Source organism: Podarcis filfolensis, assembly GCF_964270895.1.
Source record: "Podarcis filfolensis genome assembly, chromosome: 13".
Lineage (NCBI taxonomy): Eukaryota > Metazoa > Chordata > Lepidosauria > Squamata > Lacertidae > Podarcis > Podarcis filfolensis.
This window is the reverse complement of record NC_139615.1, coordinates 4162269-4187383: the sequence shown is the minus strand read 5'-3', so window position 1 is coordinate 4187383 and position 25115 is coordinate 4162269. Positions and strand designations below refer to the sequence as shown.

Below are 25115 nucleotides of genomic sequence, written 5' to 3'. Positions count from 1 at the left end.
GTAATCCTGGTCGGTGTCTTTGTTTTTTGTCCAAGGGAGCCCTCGGATTTTTCCGTTAACAGGATGTCCAGAAATCTCTGCCTTTTGCATGTCCGGAATGTAACCTCTGCCCACCTTCCTATCTGTCCTTGCCCATGGCTGGTATGCGACGCCCCCCTCCCATCTAAAGGGGGCCACCCTTCGACCGAAACCCTCACCCTAAGTGACCTCCTGGGTTGCTTGCCCATAGCTCAGCCCTGCTTGGGTCAAGACTGCTTCAAGGCAGCGGTGAAAGTGATGCAAACTCGTGCCAAAAGAAGTTAATTTTCACCAGGGGGGGAAGAACCTTGTTGCCTGTTTATGGGTCAGGGTTTGCAAACCGGCACAGCTCCCCAAGAAAACAGCTGAGCGTCAGCAAATTGAGATGGCCTAGTGACCCATAGCCTTGGGGGGAGGGAGGGACCCCTCCCGTTGTCAAATCCAGCGAAGCAGAAAAAAAGAGAGACCATCGCTTCAGTAGATCAGAGTCCAGGCCAGGAGAGCAGAGAGCAAGGATCTCGGAGGAGCCAGCATGAGTTACATTATACGCCCCTGGGTCGCAGGAGACCTTAAGGCCATCATGCGACTTATTAGGGTAAGAGATTTGGGGGTGGGGGGCAGGAGAGCACCTAGAAAGCAGGAGATTTGGGTACAGGGAGTGCCTTAAACCCAGAGCTGGATTTCTCCCCACCCCATTTATGGTTGGGGTGTACGGGGCATTCGGGAAAGGGAAATTACCGTATTTTTCGCTCTATAAGACGCACCAGACCACAAGAAGCACCTAGTTTTTGGAGGAGGAAGACAAGAAAAAAAACATTCTGAATCTCAGAAGCCAGAACAGCAAGAGGGATCGCTGTGCAGTGAAAGCAGCAATCCCTCTTGCTGTTCTGGCTTCTGTGATAGCTGCGCAGCCTGCATTCGTTCCATAAGACGCACACACATTTCCCCTTACTTTTTAGGAGGGAAAAGTGAGTCTTATAGAGAAAAAAATACAGTACCTCTGTTGAGGGACACGTCATGCTCCTTCTGGGGTGGTATGTCCACCTCTGGACCCCATCCTGCGCTCAGCTCTCTCCTGCGGCTCCGAGAAGCTGTCGGCGTGCAACAGCGGCCACACACCGGGAACGGCTTCAACCGGCCGGCTGAACCAGGCGAGGGGAGCCGGTGGGTCTCAAACCCTCGGGGAGTTAGGGACATCCTCTGCCTGTGAGGACAGACTCTAGAAGATGGAGCAGACGAGACCAGGAGTGGGTCTAACGGTCGAGAGGGAATGAGGGGCAAATGGGGCTTATCCACCTGGGAAAGGAGCCCATCTTGGAGAAGTAAAACTCTGATCCTCAACTTCCTCTGCCTTGCCGGATATCTTCAGGATATGCTGGGCCCGGGGGTAACCTGAACAACACAGTCCAGGTCCGGTCCCGTATCCAAGGGTTCTGCGAGGAGTCAGTCCAACAGAGCCAAGGCAGGAAACCAGGCAAGGTCAGGCACAGGGTCTCAGGCAGGTTCTGGCAAACAGCAACGTTGCTCCCGCAACCTGGGCCGGGGTCCGACAGCCTTTTATCTCTGTCGGAGTAGCAGCCGGTCCTGATCCCCCGGCGACTCACCTCCCTGTCTCGCCCGAAGGTGAGCACTCCTCCTGCGAGTACTCAGGTCTCTCCTTCTCTCGGACCTCAGTCTCTGCAGCTCGGGAGACTTCGGTGGGTTACTAGACCCAGAGGCCGCCTCAGCCTCCCCTGACCCAACTGGTAGGGGAGCAGCTGTAAGTGATGGTCCAGCTGGAGGCAACGAGGTCATCCCCGCATCTGGATCCAGGGCAGGCTCAGGCCCCTGACTCGGCCCAGCTGGTGCTTGTTGCAGGGGAACCTGTGCAGACCGGGGCTCTTCAGGATCAGGCCCCAGACTTGGTTCAGCTGCTGCCTGGGGCAAAGGATCCGGTGTGGACTGAGACTCCTCTGGCTCCGAGTTCGAGTTCCAGGCCATCACACAGAAGAAAAAAAGGCTCAGGACTAAACCCTACACAAATCTGGAGCGGAGTCCCTAAGAGGATTGGATGAGGCCTTGTATGCCTCCATTGTCTCTCAAGATAAACAAACCATTCGTTTATTAACTTTGCATTCCACCCGCTCAAGGTGGTGAACATTTGCTATTTATTCATGTATCACATTTACTGACCGCTTTGATCTTCCCAGGATCTCAAGGCATTGTAGATAGTTCTCTCCCCGCCCCCATTTCATGCTCACAACAACCTTGTGAGGTAGGCTAGGCCAGGCACAGGCAAACTCAGCCCTCCAGAGGTTTTGGGACTACAACTCCCATCATCCCTGACCACTGGTCCTGTTAGCTAGGGCTGATGGGAGTTGTAGTCCCAAAACATCTGGAGGGCCAGAGTTTGCCTATGCCTGGGCTAGGCTAAGGAGACTGCGACTGGCTGAGTGGAGGATTTGAACCCTGCTCTCCCGGGTCCTAGGCCAATGCAGTAACCACTATGCCACACTCGGAAGGCAGGCATGGCTCCTCGGGTCTGAAATCCTGGAGAGATGCTACTGCCATTCAGTGTAGGCAATGCTGGGCTGGATGGACCAATGGTCGGAGTCAGTAGAAGTCAGTTTCCTATGTCCCTACGATGGGGCTGGCATTGTAATCCAAGGGTCTTGCATGACTCATACACAACATTTTGCTTCTTCCAGGAATCGGCAGCTTTCCACAAAGCTTTGGACCAGCTGACAACCACCCCAGAACGTAAGGAAAATTATGCGGCGATGGCAGCGTTTTGTGTTTTGTTTTGTTTTGTTTTCAAAGCTTTACTGCAGAACAGTCTTAAAAGAGTTGAAAATAAATGCTTACAAAGATACCAAGTAATACATCGCTCCGCTGAGTTCTCGGTTTTCATTTTCTGCCGGAAGAGATCACTCAGGTTTTCAGCAATGAGTCATTACAGTGGTACCTCGCAAGACGAAATTAATTCGTTCTGCGAGTTTTTTCGTCTTGCGAATTTTTCGTCTTGCGAAGCACGGATTCCCATAGGAATGCATTGAAAATCAAAAAGGAAACAAACTTGCAAGACGTTTTCGTCTTGCGAAGCAAGCCCATAGGGAAATTTGTCTTGCGAAGCAACTCAAAAAACGAAAAACTCTTTCGTCTTGCGAGTTTTTCGTCTTACGAGGCATTCGTCTTGCGAGGTACCACTGTATTTAGCCCAGGGTTTTCCAAACTTGGTTCTCCAGCCACTTTTGGACTACAACTCCCATCATCCCTAGCTAACAGGACCAGTGGTCAGGAATGATGGGAACTGATGATGGCAGCGTTTCGTATTTAAATGGATTGCAGCTGGCACACTGCCCTGTAACCTTGAGGGATGGCATCTTTCCCCACACCCTCCTTGACAGCAGCCCTAGGTGCTTCCAGACTGTCACTGTTTTGGGGTGGAGATTCCCCCCGAAAGATCAGAGGGGTGGTTTTTTTGCAATAAGGAAAGTGATGGGAAAATGCAGTGGGAAAGAATGAGATAAGATTCGCTTTGATGAACCGCCGTCTAACCTCCCTGCCAACAAATCAAGATAAATGCTCTATAAATGGGATGCCTGTAGGATTCTCAGCCTTCCCCCTGTTTCTGAATTTTGCCTTTTGCAAGACCTTCGGATTCTAGTAGAAAGCAAAATGGCTGTCACAAACTGGGATGTGGTTCACCCCGATCTCCATAACAAATATCAATCTATCGATCTATTGATCTATCTATCGTCTGTCTGTCTGTCTACAGTGGTACCTCAGTTTATGAACTTAATCCATTCTGAAAGTCTGTTCTTAAACCGAAACCGTTCTTAAACCGAGGCGCGCTTTCCCTAATGAGGCCTCCCGCTGCTGGTGCCCTTCCACCGTGCAGATTCTGTTCTTAGACCGAGGTAAAAGTTAAAGCTGTGGTTTTCCCAGTAGCGATGTATGGAAGTGAGAGCTGGACCATAAAGAAGCCTGATCGCCGAAGAATGGATGCTTTTGAATTATGGTGCTGGAGGAGACTCTTGAGAGTCCCATGGACTGCAAGAAGATCAAACCTCTCCATTCTGAAGGAAATCAGCCCTGAGTGCTCACTGGAAGGACAGATCCTGAAGCTGAGGCTCCAAGACTTTGGCCACCTCGTGAGAAGAGAAGACTCCCTGGAAAAGACCCTGATGTTGGGAAAGATGGAGGGCCCAAGGAGAAGGGGACGACAGAGGACGAGATGGTGGGACAGTGTTCTCGAAGGGACCAGCATGAGTTTGACCAAACTGCGGGAGGCAGTGGAAGACAGGAGTGCCTGGCGTGCTCTGGTCCAGGGGGTCACGAGGAGGCGGACACGACTAAACGACTCAACAACAACAAATTATGCATTTTGTTACTATAGTTATTGCTATAAACTCAGATTTCCAATACATCTATTCTTAATTCTCTTCACAATAATTTATAAATTACTCTTTGCAAAACTTATTTTAACCCTACAAGCGATGTCAATTGATTACAATCGCTTTCCAGATATGTCAAAAATTTCTTCCATTCCTTTAGGAAAGTCTGGTCCTGCTGGTTCTCAATTTTCCCTGTTAGTCTCGCCATCTTGGCATAGTTCATCAATTTCTCTTGCTACTCTTCTTTAGTTGGTATGTATAATGGCTTTAGGGGTTGCTTGTGCGTAAGTTGCCGCCGCTCTGGGCTAGGTTGGCTGGTTAAACCATTTCTCGCTGGACAGCCATCCACTCCGTGGCTGTTCAGTCGCTGGCAGAATCCGTCAGTGGGCGTTTCTTAAACCTTTTCCAACATAAAAGTTGTTTGACGCCCAGTCTCCTCCTACTCTCCCTGCGCGGAAGTCTTCTGCACAGGGAGGGCGTGGGTAGCGGAGGACCTGTGCTCTCCCCGCTGGTGTCCAGTGAAGAGTCCCGGAGCCTGCTCTCTGCTTCCCCCATTGGCCCCCCTCTATCCCTGGTGTAGCGCTGATTTTCTTCCCCCACCGGAGACCTGCCTCTCTCCCTGCTTGGCCCCTCTCCAGCATCGCTGTGGAGCCTCGCCTCCTCCTCTAGTTCCGATGGCAGTTCCCTGACAGTATGTCTTCTTGTTTCCATCTTTGGGCTAATAGTGTCCTTGCTGCAGTTATCGCATATAAAAACAGGTTTTTTATTGTTCTTATGAATTTCTGTACCCACAATACCCAATAGAAGGGCTTCTGGGTTTTTTTAACAAATGTATATTTCAACATTTTTTCCACCTCATTATAAATCATTTCCCAGGAGTCTTTCACTTTCTTACATTCCCACTACATATGGTAAAAGGTACCTTCTTTTTCTTTACATTTCCAACATTTATTATCTATTTTACACATTTTGGCTAATTTCGCTGGTGTTCTATACCTATATACCACCATCATTTTCTTTTCTTTTCTTTTCATTCATTTTTAAACATATCAGTTCCAACAGTTATACAACATATCTTCTCATCTTAAACAATATTATAGACTTCCGTCACCACCTCTGGTGATTTTCCGTTCTTTATCACTTATTCTGCAGTTCTTAATTTCTATATTACATTTAATTGTCCTTAACTAATAATTCTTTTCACAGTCATTCTTGCAGTATTTCAAATAGTCCACCTTTCAAAACTTCTTGCAGTCCTACTAGCATAGTCTGTTCATCACAATTACTTTTCAAAAAGTTCATATATTTATTCCAGTCTTCTAAGAATCTCTGATCCCGCAGGTTTCGAATCCTTCCTGTTAATTTATCTACCGTAATTCTGCATAGTCCATCAACTTCATCCTCCATTCTTCTTTTGTCGGTCTATTAATATCATCTCCTACAATGCCAAGTAAAAATGCTTCTGGTTTCTTAATAAATGTATATTTCAAAATCTTTTTCATCTCATTATATATCATTTCCCAGAAGCTTTTCACTTTTTTACATTCCCACCACATGTGATAAAAAGTTCCTTCCTTTTATTTACTATCTATCCTTCTATATACCACCATCATTTTCATAATGTTTTCTTTCAATGCACTACATGCAGTAAATTTTATTCCCTGTTCCATAATTTTTTGTATATTATGACCAATGTCTATAGCCCAATGAATCATAACAGTGTTTTAAATAAATCTGTCCTTTTCTTCCTAGTTCTCAGAAAAGATGGGTTTGAGAAAGATTCCACCTTTGGGTGCCTCGTAGCTGAGCTGCCCCCGGAACAGAAGAGCAAAGATGGTAAGCAAAAGAGGCGGACTGAGCCTTGCAAGGGAAACTGCTAAACTTCTTTATAGTGTGGGCGGGAAAGTGGAGCAGCATTGCCTAGTGGGTGGGGAAAGCCAAGGAAGCTGGCTATATATATAGCTCGGCAGGTAAGGGACAGAAATACAAAACTGGGATGATTATCAAGATGAGGAACGACTGTCGGGGTTGTCGATTTATTACGCGATACGCTGCGGGGTGAAGGGAGGTGGAGACGGCCACTAAGCCGGATGTCTTTAAAAGAGAATTAGGCAAATTCGTGGAGGAAGAGAGGGCCATTGTTGATGATTTGACGTTTTCATTCCCAAAAAGTTTTTGATTTGAGTTTCTACTGAAATGAGGCTGCATTTTAATGTTGTGTTTTGATCTTGTTTTTAAGTCAACCTGGCCTTTGGCTGGTTAACATCCCATAATATCATTTTAAATGGGTTTGTGGGAGGTTCAGATTATTGGTTTGGTTTGTTCTTGTTTTTCTTATGTATGTATTTTCTGTTTTTATCTTGTATTTTGATGCCCTGAGATCTACAGATGAAGGGTGATATACAAATTTAATTAATAAATAAAAATAAAAACAAAAACTACTGTATTTTTCCGTATACAGTCATACCTCGGGTTACAGACGCTTCAGGTCGCGTTTTATCAGGTTGCGGACCACCGAAACCCGGAAGTACCAGAACGGGTTACTTCTGGGTTTCGGCGCTCACACATGCGCAGAAATGCCAAATCGCAACCCGCACTTGCACAGATGCGCCACTGCAGGTTGTGGGCGCTGCGGGTTACGAACGTGCATCGGATCACGTTCGCAACCCGAGCATCCACTGTATAAGACTAGGTTTTTCCCCTAAAAAATAATGTCCAAAATTTGGGGGCGTCTTATACACAGGGCCATCCCATTTTCTTAAATCAGGATCCCAAAAAACAGGGGGTGTCTTATAGACGGAAAAATATGGTAATCATAAAACTGGAGGTGAACTGATGCTGAATTTGGGCTTCCGCTGGTGTTGGGAATTACCGCCCAGCCCATTCCCTTTTAATATGCTTTTTAATTTTGCTCCTCCTCCTTGCTCTCCAGGTCGCACAATAGTCGGGTACCAGTTCCATTACCTGTCCTACTGCACGTGGCACGGCGGAATCCTCTTCGGCGAAGATCTCTACGTTGTGCCGGAATTCCGAGGTACTCAGGAAGTTGGGTGCCTCTGAGCATGTGCAGAGTGCACCCCCTCCCTTCTCACTGAGTGCACAGACAATAATCAGTAAACTAGGATGAGGAATAGTGAAGGATCGGAGGGCAGATAAGCGGGAAAAACTTCATAGCCTTTTTTGGGTCCATTTTATGGGTTTGCTGGATGGGCCTGACTCATAGCTGTCAACCGTCCCTTATTTGGCGGGATAGTCCCTTATCCCAGCGCTGTGTCCCGCTGCTGTCCCTTATTGATGATGTCCCTTAAATTTCCCGGGTTTCAAAGGAAGCAGCTCCTCTCCCTCCCTCCCTGCCGGCCAGGGAGGAGGGAGGCTCCAACTGTGTTGCTTGGCTGCGTTGCTCACCCAATAAGGAGTCTAAGAATGACTGGGGGGTGGAGCTTGCATGCCTTGTGCCAATCAAATCGGCCGCGTTGCCTGGGGACTCGCCTTTGCTCAGCGCTTCCCAGCGGAGAGGTGACGGTGGTTTTCCTTGCTGTATCCCCTTTGCTGGGTTGCTGCGCTTTGGGAACCACCGCTTGAGGCTTCGTTTGGCTGCTGGCTGGGCTTTCTGTCTTTGGCTCAGAGGGGCTCAGAAGTTGAACATACCTTTGCCCAGAAAATCCCTTATTTTGGCTGCTGATCCCTTATTTTCGAGGCTGCTGGTCCCTTATTTTCAAATCTGTAAGTTGACAGCTATGGTCTGACTGTTGGGGATGTGGTTGTTGCAGTTGCAATAAAGTGTCTGGATAGTTGCCTGCCATACTGTCAAGATAAGAGTCAGTTCTGTTGTAAAGAAAATCTGCCCTTCTCTCCTTATGGGGTATCCAAGAGCCTGTATAGAGTCCTTAAGTGGGTTCCCTATCGGTAGGAGAAAATAACAGAGGCCAACCAGAGAATATTGAGAAGCAAAGCAGCTAGTAAGCCTGATCTTTATTAAAGCTGTTGCAACAGGGTCCTCATACATAAATTCCTGCAACAGTTTTTTCACCCAGTTTTGCCTCTGGCCCTGCCCTTCTCTGGTAAGTGGCCCCCAGAAGGTTGTGCGCATGGGAATCTCGCCCTCAGACTAAAAAAAGGGCTCACACTGCAACTGCATTTTTTTAAAAGTCCTGAATCGAATGCAACATGTGTCCGCGCGTCTGCGGGTTGCTTTTTGGTGCTTCCACGCATTCGTGTGACATCATTTTGAGCGTCTGCGCATGCGTCCACGGCGAAACCCGGACGCGGGTGGCGCTGTGGGTTAAACCACAAAGCCTAGGACTTGCCGATCAGAAGGTTGGCGGTTCGAATCTCCGCGACGGGGTGAGCTCCTGTTACTCAGTCCCTGCTCCTGCCAACCTAGCAGTTCGAAAGCACGTCAAAATGCAAGTAGATAAATAGGTACTGCTCCAGTGGGAAGGTAAACGGCGTTTCCGTGCGCTGCTCTGGTTCGCCAGAAGCGGCTTAGTCATGCTGGCCACACGACCCGGAAGCTGTACGCCGGCTCCCTCGGCCAATAAAGCGAGATGAGCGCCGCAACCCCAGAGTCAGTCACGACTGGACCTAATGGTCAGGGGTCCCTTTACCTATATATATATATAGGCAATATTAACTGAACCAAGCTGTGCTGGTAACCTGTGAAATGCAGTCCAGGACCAGTTCAGAATCCAAAGGTTCCGCTGGGAATCAGTCCGACAGAGCCAAGGCAGGAGACCAGGCAAGGGCAGGTACAGGATCTCAGGCAGGATCTAGCATACAGCAACGTTGCTCCTGCAACCTGGGGTGGGGTCCAGCAGCCTTTTATCTCTGTCGGGGTAACGGCCGGTCCTGATCCCCCGGTGATTCGCCTCCCTGTCTCGCCCGAAGGTGAGCACTCCTCCTGCGAGTACTCAGGTCTCTCCTTCTCTCCGACCTCAGTCTCTGCAGCTCAGGAGGCGTCTGTGGGTTACTAGACCCAGGGGCCGCCTCAGCCTCCCCTGACCGAACTGGTAGTGGAGTAGCTGTAAGTGATGGCCCAGCTGGAGGCAACGAGGTTATCCCCACATCTGGATCCAGGGCAGGCTCAGGCCCCTGACTCGGCCCAGCTGGTGCTTGTTGCAGGGGAACCTGTGCAGACTGGGGCTCTTCAGGATCAGGCCCCAGGCTTGGTTCAGATGCCACCTGGGGCAAAGGCTCCGGTGCGGACTGAGACTCCTCTGGCTCCGAGCCTGAGTCCCAGGCCATCACACAAGCAGATCTTTTTAAACCAAGAAAACTCTCAAACCCTAGTTCAGAATGTCCACAGCTAAAAATTAAGTGTGATTAACTTGTTCATTCATTTTTCCCCATTTTCCCAACCAGGCAAAGGCATTGGCACGAGTTTAATGAATAAAGTGGCAAAGGTGAGGCTGAACAGGGGTGGGTGTGGGTGTGTCTGTGTGTTGCTGTTGTTGGGAAGGAGCCTGGCTAGCCACCCCCGACTGAACCAGGCCAGAGTGTGAATGGACTATTTATCCGTTTCTTACATTTATACCACACCTCCTCGTCCAAGGAGCTCAAGGTGGTGTACATAGTTCCCCCCCTCCTCTTCATCGTATCCTTGCAACAACCCTGCAAGGTAGGTCAGGCTGAGACCGTCTCAGTACGTTTCCGAGCACAATTCAAAGTGTTGGTGTTGACCTTTAAAGCCCTCAAAGGCCCAGTAGACCTGAAGGAGCGTCTCCACCCCCATCGTCCAGGCCGGACACTGAGGTCCAGCTCCGAGGGCCTTCTGGCGGCTCCCTCATTGCGAGAAGTGAGGTTACAGGGAACCAGGCAGAGGGCCTTCTCGGTGGTGGCACCCGCCCTGTGGAACACCCTCCCACCAGGTGTCAAAGAGAAGAACAACTACCAGACTTTTAGAAGACATCTGAAGGCAACCCTGTTTAGGGAAGCTTTTAATGTTTAATAGGTTATTGTATTTTAGTGTTTTGTTGGAAGCCGCCCAGAGTGGCTGGGGAAACCCAGCCAGATGGGCAGAGTATAAATAATAAATTATTATTATTATTATTATTATTATTATTATTATTATTATTATTCAAAGCCCATTTCTCTGCTGAAAGAATTATTTAGCCGCTGTCGTTTGATGGCATTTTACCATTGTACTGTTGAGAGTGTATTAACTTACGGTCTGCGTGTGTGGTTTGGGAGCTGCACGGTCAGGGAAAAAACAATGCTGTCCAGGGTTGTAAAGACTGCGGAGTGAATAACTGGGTGCACTCTTCCCACCTTGGATCAAATCTATGCTTCCAGGTGCCATAAGAAAGCTGCAGAGATAGCGCAGGATAGTGCGCACCCCGGAAATGATCTCTTTCAGCTTCTGCCTTCTGGAAGAAGGGACAGGGTTATAAAGACTAGGACTAGCCATCTGAGAAACAGTTTCTATCCAAATGCGATTTTGGTTTTAAACGCAGTGTAAGGTAGTCTCTGTAGGAGTATATTGTATTTAATTATGGGGTATCAGAGTTTTTAGGGGGTTAACCAGGCTGGGATAGCTGGGATAGCAGGCTTGTTGGTTTTTGAATGTCTGATGTAGATTTTTTCAATTTCGTTGTTCTGTATGGGACAATGACAATAAAGATTATCGTATCGTAAAGGTCCCAGGGATTGTAACTACCGTACCCAAAATTCTTTGAGGCAGATGTTCTTAAGGTTGTACGTTGCCTAAGATCTTTTGATAAAGGACAGTTTTATTCCTGTTTATACCTTAGAAGGCTGAGATGATGCTAATCTGCTTTTAGGATTTTAACCGCCATGTGTTTTAAAGTTGAGTTGCAGATTTCACTTGTTTTTCTTGCTTTTATCCTTTATTATTATTTTTTTTTTGTAAACTGCTTTCAGCCCCCCCCCCCAATGAAGAGGTATGGAAAATTTTTATGAAATAAAATTAATAAATAACAGCCTCCAATTCCGCCCCCATCCCCTCAGATTGCGTTGGAGAAAGGGTGTTCCGAATTCCGCTTCATCTGTGCCCGGTGGAACCAGCCGGCGATGGATTTCTACGCCAAGTTGGGAGCCGTGAACGTCACAAATCAGGACCACTGGCACCTCTGCCACATCGAAGGAGCGCATGTCCAGAAGCTAGCGCAGCAAGCGAGGAAATAGCAGCCGAGATAGAATGGCAGTAATTGTTGGGCCCAGAAAATTATTCAGGATTCCTTTTCATGCCCCTGGCTCCAAGCCCTAGAGGCCATTTTGGCAAAGGTTTAGCCCATTCCTGCTGGACGGACCTTCACCAAGCCAGGCGCCCTCTGGGAATTTTGGACTACAACTCCCATTAGACCCAGGGAGCTTGGCTGTGCTTGCTCAGTGAAATATACTCGGAGTCAAGAGTGGATTTCATGCTCTTTATTCAGTTCATAGTGGTGAGGAGGAATCAAAGTTCCCCCAAAGTATCTGCTTCGTATACATTATTTACACAATGGGCTGCACGCGATTGGCTAATTCTGGAATTCTCCTGTAGGCCAATCAGGTTGTGGATTCACTTCCATCTGGAGCTGGATTGGGTGGCTCCTGCAGACCAATCATACTGCTGCATTCTAGGACCAATCAGACTGCTGCATTCTGAATCCTATTGTTCTAGGATCAATCAGACTGCTGCATTTTGGATCCTATTGTTCTGGGACCAATCAGACTGCTGCATTCTGGATCCTATTGTTCTAGGATCAATCAGACTGCTGCATTCTGAATCCTATCGTTCTGGGACCAATCAGACTGCTGCATTCTGAATCCTATTGTTCTAGGACCAATCAGACTGCTGCATTCTGAATCCTATTGTTCTGGGACCAATCAGACTGCTGCATTCTGAATCCTATTGTTCTAGGACCAATCAGACTGCTGCATTCTGAATCCTATTGTTCTAGGATCAATCAGACTGCTGCATTTTGGATCCTATCGTTCTAGGACCAATCAGACTGCTGCATTCTGGATCCTATTGTTCTGGGACCAATCAGACTGCTGCATTCTGAATCCTATTGTTCCGGGACCAATCAGACTGCTGCATTCTGAATCCTATCGTTCTGGGACCAATCAGACTGCTGCATTCTGAATCCTATCGTTCTGGGACCAATCAGACTGCTGCATTTTGGATCCTATTCAACTCAGTACATAACACTCAGGATAATGGGAGTTGTAGTCCAAAGCATCTGGAGGGCGCCTGGTGGATGAAGGTTGTGCTATACCCCGAACCCCTGTCTGTCTCTCTCAGGAACCCCGGAGTCCTGGTTCCTTAGGCTTTCTTCTGTCCCCGCAAATCCTGCTTTTCTTGATAATCTTTTCTTGATTTTCCAAAAATAACATATATAAAAACAACAATACAAATCCAAAACAAATCAAGTTGGCTTCCCTTCCTAGTCCCTTCCTAGGTCCCGTTATTACTCAACATACCACATGTCCATTGTTCGATTTTAAAACCATATAAATTAACTATTGTACATTCATATGTGTCAGAGCTGCCCAAGGTCCCAGCTCACAAAGGACCAACGCTGCTTTGTTGTTAAATACAAAAGTCTTTATTGAAGTTCAGTTTCACTTCCAGAGCCGCAGCGCGCAGCTCTACGTCTCAACTGTCAGACCGCTGATGACCCTTCTGAATCTCCTCCCCCTGTACACCAATTTAAGACCCTCGCCTTGCTCCACCTTTTCCGCTGCTCTTTCCTCCTCTGGGTCCGCCTGCCTGCCGGGGTCTCGTCCTTTCTAGCCTCTTCTCCCGCTGATTCTCCTGAGCCGTCTCCCTCCCTCCGGCGGGCTTTAGGAGCTGGTTCCCCATCCGGGTCTCCTGCTGTCCCGCGCGCCTGTACATTTGAACTTGGCGCGCGCGCCCAGCCAGCAGTTTTCCTCCTAACCGTTTCACTGCTGCTGTCACTGCTTCCCCCTTCGGGTGGGCTAGCTGCAACTGACCTCCCCTCTATTCCCCCACTCTCCGATGGAGGCGTGGTCAGCCCTGACTTACTCTCCCTCCCCTCTGGAGGAGACGCTGGCCCTGACACATGTGACTCTTCCCCCCCACTACGCTCTGGTGGGGAAACTGGTCCCGATCCTCCACTGCTGCTTTGGGGTTCCCCTCTGGCTCCTTGTTTCTGGTGCGTCCCCCCTGGGACCCCCCTTGCCCTGATCATCGGAGCCCCCTTCTGGGAATCTTCTGATTCGCTGGAGAAGCTCATGGAATCTCTCGGGCCACTGTCATAGTCCCCTACGCTTCCCTCGGATTCTTCCCCTTCGCTCTCCAATTCCTCTCTCCCCAGTGCTCCTGCTCCTGATTCCCTGACAATATCCAAATTACAATTAGTCCTAACACGCTGCTAATGTATTAACCTGGGACAATGCTTCTGTTTATAGATATAGATATAGATATAGATAGATCTATAGATATGTAGATATATATATAGAGAGAGAGAGAAAGATAATTGGGTGCACTCTTCCCACCTTGGATCAAATCTATGCTTCCAGGTGCCATAAGAAAGCTGCAGAGATACCGCAGGATAGTGCGCAACCCAGAAATGATCTCTTTCCGCTTCTGCCTTCTGGAAGAACGTACAGGGTTATAAAGACTAGGACTAGCCGCCTGAGAAACAGTTTCTATCCAAATGTGATTTTGGTTTTAAACGCAGTGTAAGGTAGTCTCTGTGGGCATATATTATGGGTTATCAGAGTTTTTAGGGGGTTAACCAGGCTGGGATAGTTGGGATAGCAGGCTTGTTGGTTTTTGAATGTCTGATGTAGATTTTTTTCAATTTCGTTGTTCTGTAGGGGACAATGACAATAAAAGATTATCGTATCGTATATGCAATAAACATCTCCCATTATTCTTTAAATTCGTTGTCGGCTCTTCCTCTTAGTTTCATTGTCAGTTTTGCCATTTCAGCATATTCCATTAATTTAACTTACCAATCTTCTTTGAATGGGACGCCTTCTTCTTTCCAATGTTGTGCTAACAGTGTCCGTGCGGCCGTAGTTGCACACATAAATAAGTTCTTTCGTGATCTTGGTATGTCCGTTCCTGTAATACCTAATAGGAAAGCTTCTGGGTTTTTTTTAACAAAGGCTATTTTAAACATCATCTTCATTTCACTGTAAATCATTTCCCAATATTTCTTTATAATTTTACAATCCCACCACACGTGAAAGAAAGTCCCTTCTGTTACTTCAAATGGCATTCCTCCCCGCCATCTTAGAGGAACCAAATGTATTTCCTGAGCCCTAAGGTCCCATCTGGGGACGCGGGTGGCGCTGTGGGTTAAACCACAGAGCCTAGGACTTGCCGTTCAGAAGGTCGGCGGTTCGAATCCCCACGACGGGGTGAGCTCCTGTTGCTTGGTCCCTGCTCCTGCCAACCTAGCAGTTCGAAAGCACGTCAAAGTGCAAGTAGATAAATAGGTACCACTCCGGCGGGAAGGTAAACGGCGTTTCCGTGCGCTGCTCTGGTTCGCCAGAAGCGGCTTAGTCCTGCTGGCCACATGACCCGGAAGCTGTATGCCGGCTCCCTCGGCCAGTAAAGCGAGATGAGCGCCGCAACCCCAGAGTCGGCCACAACTGGACCTAATGGTCAGGGGTCCCTTTACCTTTACCTTTACAGTCCCATCTGCACCATGCATTTGAAGCACTCCTGCCCCACTTTGAGAGGCACAGCTCCCCCTAAAGGATCCTGGGAACTGTAGTTTGCTAAGGGTGCTGAGAGTTTCCACGAGATCTATCATAAAACTACGGTTCTTCTTGCCCTGTCAAAGCAAGGTGTTATGTACTGAGTTGAATAGGATCCAAACTGCAGCAGTCTGATTGGTCCTAGAACAATAGGATCCAAAAGGCAGCAGTCTGATTGGTCCTAGAACAATAGGATCCAAAAGGCAGCAGTCTGATTGGTCCTAGAACAATAGGATTCAGAATGCAGCAGTCTGATTGGTCCTAGAACAATGCAGCAGTATGATTGGTTGGCAGGAACCACCCAATCATGCTCCAGATAGAAGTGAATCCACAACCTGATTGGCCTACAGGAGAATTCCGGAATTAGCCAATCATGTGCAGCCCGTTGTGTAAATAATGTATATACAGCAGATACTTTGAGGGGACTTTGATTCATTCCTCCTCACCACTATGAGCTGAATAAAGAGCATGAAATCACTTTGCGACTCTGAGTATATTTCACAAGGAATTCGCAGGGCGTAAATCTGAAACCTTATTCCCAATTATTCTGTTCACTGATGCCCACAAAATTTGTCTTTGATCTTTGCAGTACAACTTTATCACAATCATAATTTTGTTGGGGTGCGCCCTCCCCCCTTCTACTTCTGGAACGACCCAAATCAACGTCTGAATCCCATCCAGTCCTGTTTTCCAAACTCTTCTTGTATGTTTCTTCTTCCAAGGTTTCTTTTTTAACACAAAATCAAAACAGGGTCGGAAGGAACCCGGAAGCTCCGATTTTAAAAAAAAAAGGAAGCACGCTGCTCTACCCTTTTTGTAACTCTATGTTCTTATCCCGCGGCGGCGGGTTGCGCGACCTCTCCGCTTGTTTCTGCTCGGATCTCGCGAGAGCGCGACGTCCGATCTCGCCGAACGCTTCACGCCTGCCTCCAGTCGCGCGATATTATAGCCTCAAGTCCCGCGAGATCCTGTTTCAGACGCCTCCTTTGGCGCAGCCCAGTATTCTGTCTCCAACAGGGGTCAGCCATTGTGGTTCCTCACCCCTTTGCTGGAAAGGGGTTATTTTTTAAATTGGGCTCTATTTTCTTTCTGCTTTGGGGGTATTTTGTGTTCAAATTGGTTTTGTGTTTTGTTTACAGCTTTAAATACTGCTTAGTACATTATTATTATTATTATTATTATTATTATTATTATTAATAATAATTTATTTTTACCCCGCCCATCTGGCTGGGCTTCCCCAGCCACTCTGGGTGGCTTCCAACAAAATATTAAAATACCATAATACATCAAAACAAGAAATTTTTTTTCCTTCCAGTAGCACCTTAAAGACCAACTAAGTTAGTTCTTGGTATGAGCTTTCGTGTGCCTGCATACTTCTTCAGATACCTGAAGAGGTGTGCATGCACACGAAAGCTATTACCAAGAACTAACTTAGTTGGTCTTTAAGGTGCTACTGGAAGGAAAAATTTTGTTTTGTTTTGACTATGGCAGACCAACACAGCTACCTATCTGTAACCGTAATACATCAAACATTAAAAGCTTCCCTAAGCATTGCACCGGGTTGGCGCTGGCAACGAGAAATGGGGTGCTAATAATTAGTAAAGTTTCTGTGGTTCAATTCATTTCTTTATATTTTTCAGAAAATAAAATCTCAAAGCGGTTTGCAGCACATTAAAGCAAGCCAGTAAAAAGGATCAAATTGAGAAACAAAAGACACACTCATATATACAGTGGTACCTTGGGTTAAGTGCTTAATTTGTTCCGGAGGTCCGTTCTTAACCTGAAACTGTTCTTAACCTGAAGCACCACTTTAGCTAATGGGGCCTCCTGCTGCCGCCCCGTCGGAGCACGATTTCTGTTCTCATCCTGAAGCAAAGTTCTTAACCTGAAGCACTATTTCTGGGTTAGCAGAGTTTGTAACCTGAAGTGCATTTAACCCGAGGTACCACTGTATATTTGTTATTGTTGTTGTTTAGTCATCTAGTCATGTCCGCCTCTTCGTGACCCCCTGGACTAGAGCACGCCTGGCACTCCTGTCTTCCACAGACTCCCGCAGTTTGGTCAGAGTCATGCTGGTAGCTTCGAGAACACTGTCCCACCATCTCGTCCTCTGTCGTCCCCTTCTCCTAGTTCCCTCCATCTTTCCCAAGATCAGGGTCTTTTCCAGGGAGTCCTCTCTTCTCATGAGGTGGCCAAAGTCTTGGAGCCTCAGCTTCAGGATCTGTCCTTCCAGTGAGCACTCAGGGCTGGTTTCCTTAAGAATGGAGAGGTTTGATCTTCTTGCGGTCCATGGGACTCTCAAGAGTTTCCTCCAGCACCATAATTCAAAAGCATCCATTCTTTGGCGATCAGCCTTCTTGATGGTCCAGCTCTCACTTCCATACATCACTACTGGGAAAACCATATCTATATTTAAAATCCCTGAGCTCCTTTTATTCTAGAAAGTAGTTCATAAAATTATACCCGACACAGAGGAAGTGTTTAGAGAAAAGTTTCTCCTCCGTCTCTCGCAACAACAGAACATGCAGACAGCCGGCGAAGCTGAATGTTGGAAGGTTCAGGGCAGATAAACGGAAGGATGTGCTTATTTGAGCAGCGCGTGGTTAGAACTACGGAACTCCCCGCCTCAGGAGAGAACGGAGCGATGGCCACCAACCTGGGTGGCTTTAAAAGAGCAGTGGAGGAAAACGGTTTCCAGCCACAATGGCGATGCTTTGGCACCATCTGAACACCAAATGCACCTGAACACCAATTGCTGGCAACCACAGGAGGGCAGAGGGCTCTTGTGATCGGGGCAGGGCCGGATTTTGATGAAGAGTGGCCCTTGGCTACTCCACTTGTGAGGCCCCTCCCAACCCCCCACCCTCACGACTAGAAGAAAATGGAAGAGTGTTATTGTTATGTACTGAAGTTCTCACCCTGGGCCAGCAGGGGGATACTGCAGATAGTTTTCACTCAAGTCCACATATGCAAATAAGGGATCGAAAGTGACGTTCAGTGATTGGATAGTTACTGAAAGTTGTTACAGTTACGTTGTACTGGAGCTCTGTATAAGCAGGCTGGCTGAACCCTTCAGTTCAGTTCTGTTCTGACCTGTGAATAAACAAGAGCTGTTTGGAGAATCGCTGTGTCGTCTGATATGTTCACCCACAACTTAACAGTTATAAACAAAATTGAGTGAAGCCAAGGATGACAACAGATATTTAAAAATTCTGCAATTCCCAATTTCTCCTCTGAAGGACATCGGACAACTTCATCAAAATTTGTTTGTCTTAAGTTTGTCACTTTCACTGTACCTTGGTTTGCAACCATTTTGGATTACAACCACGTCAAACCTGGAAGTGTGTGTCCCTTTTTTGCGATTACAACCCTCTTTTTTTTTATTAAAACCCTGATTTTTTTTTAGGCCCCATTGGCGAAAGCGCGCCTTGGGTTACAACCTGTTTTGGTTTACAACTGGACCTCCGGAACGGATAATGGTTGTAAACAAAGGTACCACTGTACACAGTGCTCAGTGCAGACAACCTCTCTTGAGACATTGTGGCCCTTAATTCATTTTTAATTCTTTTGAGTCTTGAAAAACTCCTCTCTCCCGAGCAGTTAATGACCATAAAGCTAAGAAACAGCCGCACAATTGCTTCCACAATAGTAAAGGCCATCTGATTTTTCCCTTGTATATCATTTGATAAAGGTCTGTAGGAGACAAGAGAGTGCTCTGCTGTAAGTCTTTATGTACAGGTGAAAGTGCAAAAGTTCATCAATAAGTTTCAGGTCAATATCTTCTGGGTATGCTTCCGTCAACAGTTTAACACCTTGCTGAATTTCTTGCTTAGAAGCTATCAGAATAGCAAGAATGGAAAAACAATTGTGCAACATCACTGTACACAGTACTTATTTTTAAATTGGCTTCACATGCATCTAATATAGGAATAAAGGATTTTATCCTAAACTTATCTCTTGAAGAAAGTACATCTAAGGCCCTAGACTTCAGCCAACTTAAAGGTAAAGGGACCCCTGACCGTTAGGTCCAGTCATGACCGACTCTCGGGTTGCGGTGCTCATCTCGCTTTACTGGCCGAGGGAGCTGGCGTACAGCTTCCGGGTCATGTGGCAGCATGACTAAGCCGCTTCTGGCGAACCAGAGCAGCGCACGGAAACGCCATTTACCTTCTTGCCGGAGCGGTACCTATTTATCTACTTGCACTTTGACGTGCTTTTGAACTGCTAGGTTGGCAGGAGCAGGGACTGAGCAAAGGGAGCTCACCCCGTCGCGGGGATTTGAACCGCCGACCTTCTGATCGGCAAGTCCTAGGCTCTGTGGTTTAACCCACAGCGCCACCCGCGTCCCTTCAGCCTACTTAGCCTATACAGAAATCCAGCACTGCTTGCTGGTTTCCCTTTTGGGGTATCCTGCAGGGACAGGATGCTGGACTAGATGGGCCTGATCCACCAGGCTTGCCTTTTCTTTTTAAGGCTGCATACCCACACGCAGAATAGCCTCCGCTATTCAGAAGGGGCGTGGGGTTCTCCTCTGCGGATCAATCCTGTTCATGCTTTTCTGGGGTCAGCAAGGTCTCTGCCAAGTGGGAACGTTAACCTGGGATGAAGAGCCTTAATCTGTCATAGCTAATAGCCACCCATGAATGTGAAGCCTTTGCTTGAAGCTGATTTGCACTGAAAGCCATAACCGCATCTTAGGACAACGGATTCATTGAGTCAATTGTGCCTCGAATAATATTCCCTTTGTTTGCCCTGAGTCTACGGCCTATCCGTTTCTTTGGATGACATTTAGCATTTAGAGAATGAAAGTATTTTAATATTTTGCTGGAAGCCGCCCAGAGTGGCTGGGGAAACCCAGCCAGATGGACGGGGTATAAATAAATCATCATCATCATCATCATCATCATTATAGACTTTCCTCCACTGGAGCAACAAAGCGAGAGCATATCTGAGCTTGCACCAAGTGCTGTTCCCTGTTACTCAGAGCTTCCTGCTGTAAGGCCACAGAGTCTGGGTTCAAGACCATATCCCTCCCCTTCATCCAGCATTTCTTATATTTTAAAAGTTGTCCCCCTGTCCCACAAATAAGTTCCCAAGGAGGCCTACAATAAAAGATTTAATCAAATAGAATATTACAATAGTTTAAACCACAACAGACTGGAAACAGCTCCCTCCAAAATTGGATTCTGGCAAAAAACGGCCTTATAAAATACTATTTCACAATAGTACAATTACACGGACACCTTCTCAGCTTACAAGACTGTTGTTTCCTGCAGAAGAATATTCCAAACTGGGGCGAAGGAGCAACTCCACAGCATTTTTCTACAAAGGCAATTGCATCACAGGAAGCAGAGGCAAAGTGGCAAACCCCGGCCTCCCCCCCCCACCCAGGTGTGTGGCAGGTAAAACTCACCTGTTGCAGCCCTTTCTGTTTCTGTCCTAGGAGAAAGGGCTGCACCACTAGCTCATGATCAGTGATGTGGGTTTTCTTGAAAACTCTGAATTGTATTCCCCCCATAAAATGTTCCTATGCAAATCACTAAAATTGTCTGGTGCGCTAGATAGTGGCTTAATCTAGCATTGTATTTAGTAAACAAAGCAAAAAAAATATTGCTGAAACTGCCAAGTTTTTGCCTATTTGCAATTGGCAGCTGTTTATGGTTACCAGTGTACTTGCGAAACAGAAAACAAAGCGTTGGGAAATCTTAAACTCCTCATTGCTGTTCCAAATACAAGGAACTGCTAGCGGGGAGGACAGAGTAGCAAACTTGTTGTAATAAATAATCCATCATAAAAGATACTGCATTACATTCTTCATTAAATTATCTTTCCGCTGATATATAATTTTATGGTATTGCTCCCAAAAAAGTGGTGTTATGAGCCATGATTGCCAAAACAAGATTACACCTGATTGGCTCTCTAAACTCTCCTTTTTCTGGTTATTTGGCTATAACGTTTGATAGGATACAGATAATTGAACACACTTTGTTGCACTACACTCTTCATTAAATTATCTTTCCACTGATATATCATTTGATGGTATTACTCCAAAAGAAAGTGGCGTTATGAGCCATCAAACTTCGGAAAAAGACTTTCTCCAAAAAGGTTTCCACAATTTTGGCCAACGAGTGTAGGTCTTAAAAGGACAGTGCTTTGGCCTTAAATGCAGTGCGTAGCAGAATTGTGGAACTCCCTGCTGCAGCTTTGAAAGAGGATGGGACAAATTCCTGGAGGAGGAGAGAGCTATGGCTGGCAACTAGCCAACATGCCTATGTTCTCTGCAGTCGCTTCTGAATATCAATTGCTGTGTGACGGTAAAATCTGGGTGCGAGGCTGCTCTGCCACCCAGCTCGTCGGACTAAGTCCGCGGGTCCCTGCGGAGGAAAATGAGCTCAGCCGGAGACAGGAGCAAGATGCAGAATATCCAAGTTTATTGCGCAACAGGTTCAAGGCGAGATTGAACCCCGAGGAAGGGGTTCCCTCCATGTCCCAGGATACAGTGCAAAATACATCACGGTTACATCATGAATACATTAAGAAGAGGTTGGGTTACACAGGATTAACATATGGAGGAGGGAGGGGGGAATATGCAGAGCTGGAGATATGCACAGATAAGTACATCCTGTACTTACTGCAGATGATCACTGCAGATGGTGACAGCAGTCACAAAATTAAAAGATGCCTGCTCCTTGGGAGAAAGGCAATGGCAAACCTAGACAACATCTTAAAAAGCAGAGACATCACCTTGCCAACAAAGGTCCGTATAGTAAAAGCCATGGTTTTCCCAGTAGTGATGTATGGAAGTGAGAGCTGGACCATAAAGAAGGCTGATTGCCGAAGAATGGATGCTTTTGAATTCTGGTGCTGGAGGAGATTCTTGAGAGTCCCATGGACTGCAAGAAGATCAAACGTATCCATTCTTAAGGAAATCAGCCCTGAGTGCTCACTGGAAGGACAGATCGTGAAGCTGAGGCTCCAATACTTTGGCCACCTCAGGAGAAGAGGAGACTCCCTGGAAAAGACCCTGATGTTGGGAAAGATGGAGGACACAAGGAGAAGGGGACGACAGAGGACGAGATGGTGGGACAGTGTTCTCGAAGAGACCAGCATGAGTTTGACCAAACTGCGGGAGGCAGTGGAAGACAGGAGTCCCTGGCATGCTCTGGTCCAGGGGGTCACAAAGAGTCGGACACGACTAAACAACAACAACAACAACAAAGTACATCCTGAGTACGGGTGATGAAAGGACAATGGTCCAGGTATGCATAGTCTGCCACCTGGCCCTGCCTAGAGGAAAGGCTTGGCAGAGTGATTTGACGGGATTAGGGTCTTCCTGTGTGTACGTGACACCTCACTTGAGGGATTATGGTGGACAGTGAAGGTGTCATGGAGTCCTAGGGAAATTAAGCAGATTGGCACCAAAAGCAAGAAAATCGGTGCTATGGTTGATTTTCTATGGATTTTTATAGATTTTAGTCCTCAGTACATGGTTCTGATTGGGTAGAACATTCAAGAGATGCAAAACATTAGTACACACGGTTTACCAATGTAGCGAATGGGCGTAGGGAAGGGAGAAAGGCACTTTTATTTATGGGGCTTGGGGTAAAATGTGGTGCTGGTGTAACAGTGTGGGGGCTGAGGGGTCCATGTAGGGCCGGGTGCCCTTGAGGTCATCGTCTCGGACCCTCTGGGGACCGGCGGAAGGGGTGAAGAAGACATGCTCCCCCCTTCCGTATCAGTGTTCAGGTCCTGCACTGGACTGATCTAGCAGGCTGTTCTTATGTTCTTAAATCAGCCTTCACCAAGCTGGTGCTTGCCATGTTTTGGACTACAAAACCCATCAGAGCCAGGGAGTTGGGCTGCGCTCGCTCAGGATGATGGGAATTGTAGTCCAAAACACGGAGGACGCCGTTTGCATGTGCTTTGAAATCATACTTTAATTGAAAAAATTATTTGGCGGGGAAAAGGGGGGGGAGGGAGGGGGAAAACAACCCTCTGTAAGTTTACTTTTAACAGAACAATAACCAACATTGCAGTACAGTGGACACTCGGGTTGCGAACATGATCTGTGTGGGAAGCATCTTCGCAACCCGCAGCGTCCGCAACCTGCAGTGCCACGTCTGCACACGCGCGGGTTGCGATTCGGCACTTCTGCACAAACGCCAAAACCCAGAAGTAACCCGTTCCAGTACTTCCGGGTTCGGCACGGCGCGCAACCTGAAATCGCGCAACCCGAAGCGTCTGTAACCTGAGGTATGACTGTATATCCATCTTAGTTTACAAGACAGTATACGCCGTCCAAATGTCTGAAAAGGTGAACAGTTATGGACCACAGGTATGAAATTCACGGCATGTAATGCCCTAAGAGAAAATTGAATGAAAATGATTTATAGGTGGTACATGACACCAGTCAAGCTTGCAAAAATTTACCATTTGCCCGAAAATAAATGTTGGAAATGTAATGAGACTGAAGGTACATTCTTTCACCTTTGGTGGACATGCCCAAAGATTAAGACATTCTGGGAGATGATTTATAACGAAATGAAAAAGGTATTCAAATATACCTTCCTGAAGAAACCAGAGGCCTTTCTCCTGGGCATGGTCGGCCAACTGGTGCCAAAGAAGGATAGAACTTTTTTTATGTATGCAACAACAGCAGCAAGAATACTTATAGTGAAGTATTGGAAGGCACAAGATTTACCCACCTGGGAAGAATGGCAGATGAAGTTGATGGACTATATGGAACTGGCGGAAATGACTGGCAGAATCCGAGACCAGGGAGAAGAGTCGGTGGAAGAAGGTTGGAAAAAGTTTAAAGACTATTTACAGAAATATTTTAAAATTAATGAATGTTAGAAAAACGTGGGAATGAAGTTATATGGCTGTAGTAGAAATGTTATAAGGAATTAAGTATAAATAGATTATTAGAGTATTAAAAGCAAAAATAAGGTTAGAATATGTTAATTATAGGATAGAAAACAGAGGAAGATGGAAAGGAATTGCTGAAACAATTAACAGAAGTGGAATACAAAAAGGGAGGTGTGAGGAGGTCGTTGAAATAAGCGAATGAAGGATAGGATGATGAAATTGTATGATGTGTTGTAAATTGTTTTTATTTCGTTGTGTTAGTTTAATATGTTAGTGTTATGTGGTGTTTTTGTATTGTATTGTATTTTCTATTTTGTTTTGTAATGTCTGTAATGTTTAAATTGTTGGAAAAGTAATAAATACTATTTTTTTTAAAAAATGTCTGAAAAGGTGTCCCAATGAAAACGGTGTTTATAGAAAGTGCGTTCCAGTGGAGCCAAGGCATTAAGGTCTTTATGCTGCTGCGTAATAGATACAGTGGTACCTCTGGTTAAGTACATAATTCGTTCCGGAGGTCCGTTTTTAACCTGAAACTGTTCATAACCTGAAGCACCACTTTAGCTAATGGGGCCTCCTGCTGCCGCTGCGCCACCGGAGCACGATTTCTGTTCTCATCCTGAAGCAAAGTTCTTAACCCGAGGTACTATTTCTGGGTAAGCAGAGTCTGTAACCTGAAGCGTATGTAACTTGAAGCGTATGTAACCCGAGGTACCACTGTACCAGAGCACGATTTCTGTTTTCATCCTGAAGCAAAGTTCTTAACCCGAGGTACTATTTCTGGGTAAGCAGAGTCTGTAACCTGAAGCGTATGTAACTTGAAGCGTATGTAACCCGAGGTAACACTGTACTGGGTATTTTATCCTCCCAAGCTCGAAGTAGCGACCATAAGGGCTCGGGAAAATCCATTTTTGTCCTTGGCAAATGCCAGGATGGCAAACCCTTCCCGGCCACGAAAGAACATGCTGTTGCTCTTATAATCCCGGGGGCCTTGTGTGCTCTCACTGAGGGCCAGGAAAGACTCTGGCATCTTGGAAAAAGGAGGGTCAGTGAAATATACTCAGAGTTGCAAAGTGATTTCATGCTCTTTATTCAGCTCATAGTGGTGAGGAGGAATGAATGAAAGTCCCCTCAAAGCATCTGCTTTATATACATTATTTACACAATGGGCTGCACATG

At 46.7% G+C, this 25115-nt stretch overlaps 1 protein-coding gene and 1 long non-coding RNA gene across 2 annotated transcripts; both read left to right on the top strand.

Annotated features, from left to right (window-relative positions):
• Window positions 1-290: 290 nt before the first annotated feature.
• Window positions 291-11736, top strand: LOC310746987 (thialysine N-epsilon-acetyltransferase-like). Its single transcript, XM_083581273.1, has 6 exons — window positions 291-613; window positions 2706-2757; window positions 6147-6230; window positions 7327-7428; window positions 9756-9796; window positions 11361-11736. Exons 1-6 carry the CDS (start codon window positions 551-553, stop codon window positions 11535-11537), a joined length of 519 nt encoding a protein of 172 aa, XP_083437399.1. The 5' UTR covers window positions 291-550; the 3' UTR covers window positions 11538-11736.
• A 10558-nt stretch (window positions 11737-22294) lies between these two features.
• LOC310747019 lies at window positions 22295-24983 on the top strand. Its single transcript, XR_014540841.1, has 3 exons — window positions 22295-23385; window positions 24330-24647; window positions 24776-24983. It is a non-coding gene; the product is annotated as an uncharacterized lncRNA (long non-coding RNA).
• The last annotated feature ends 132 nt before the right edge of the window (window positions 24984-25115 follow it).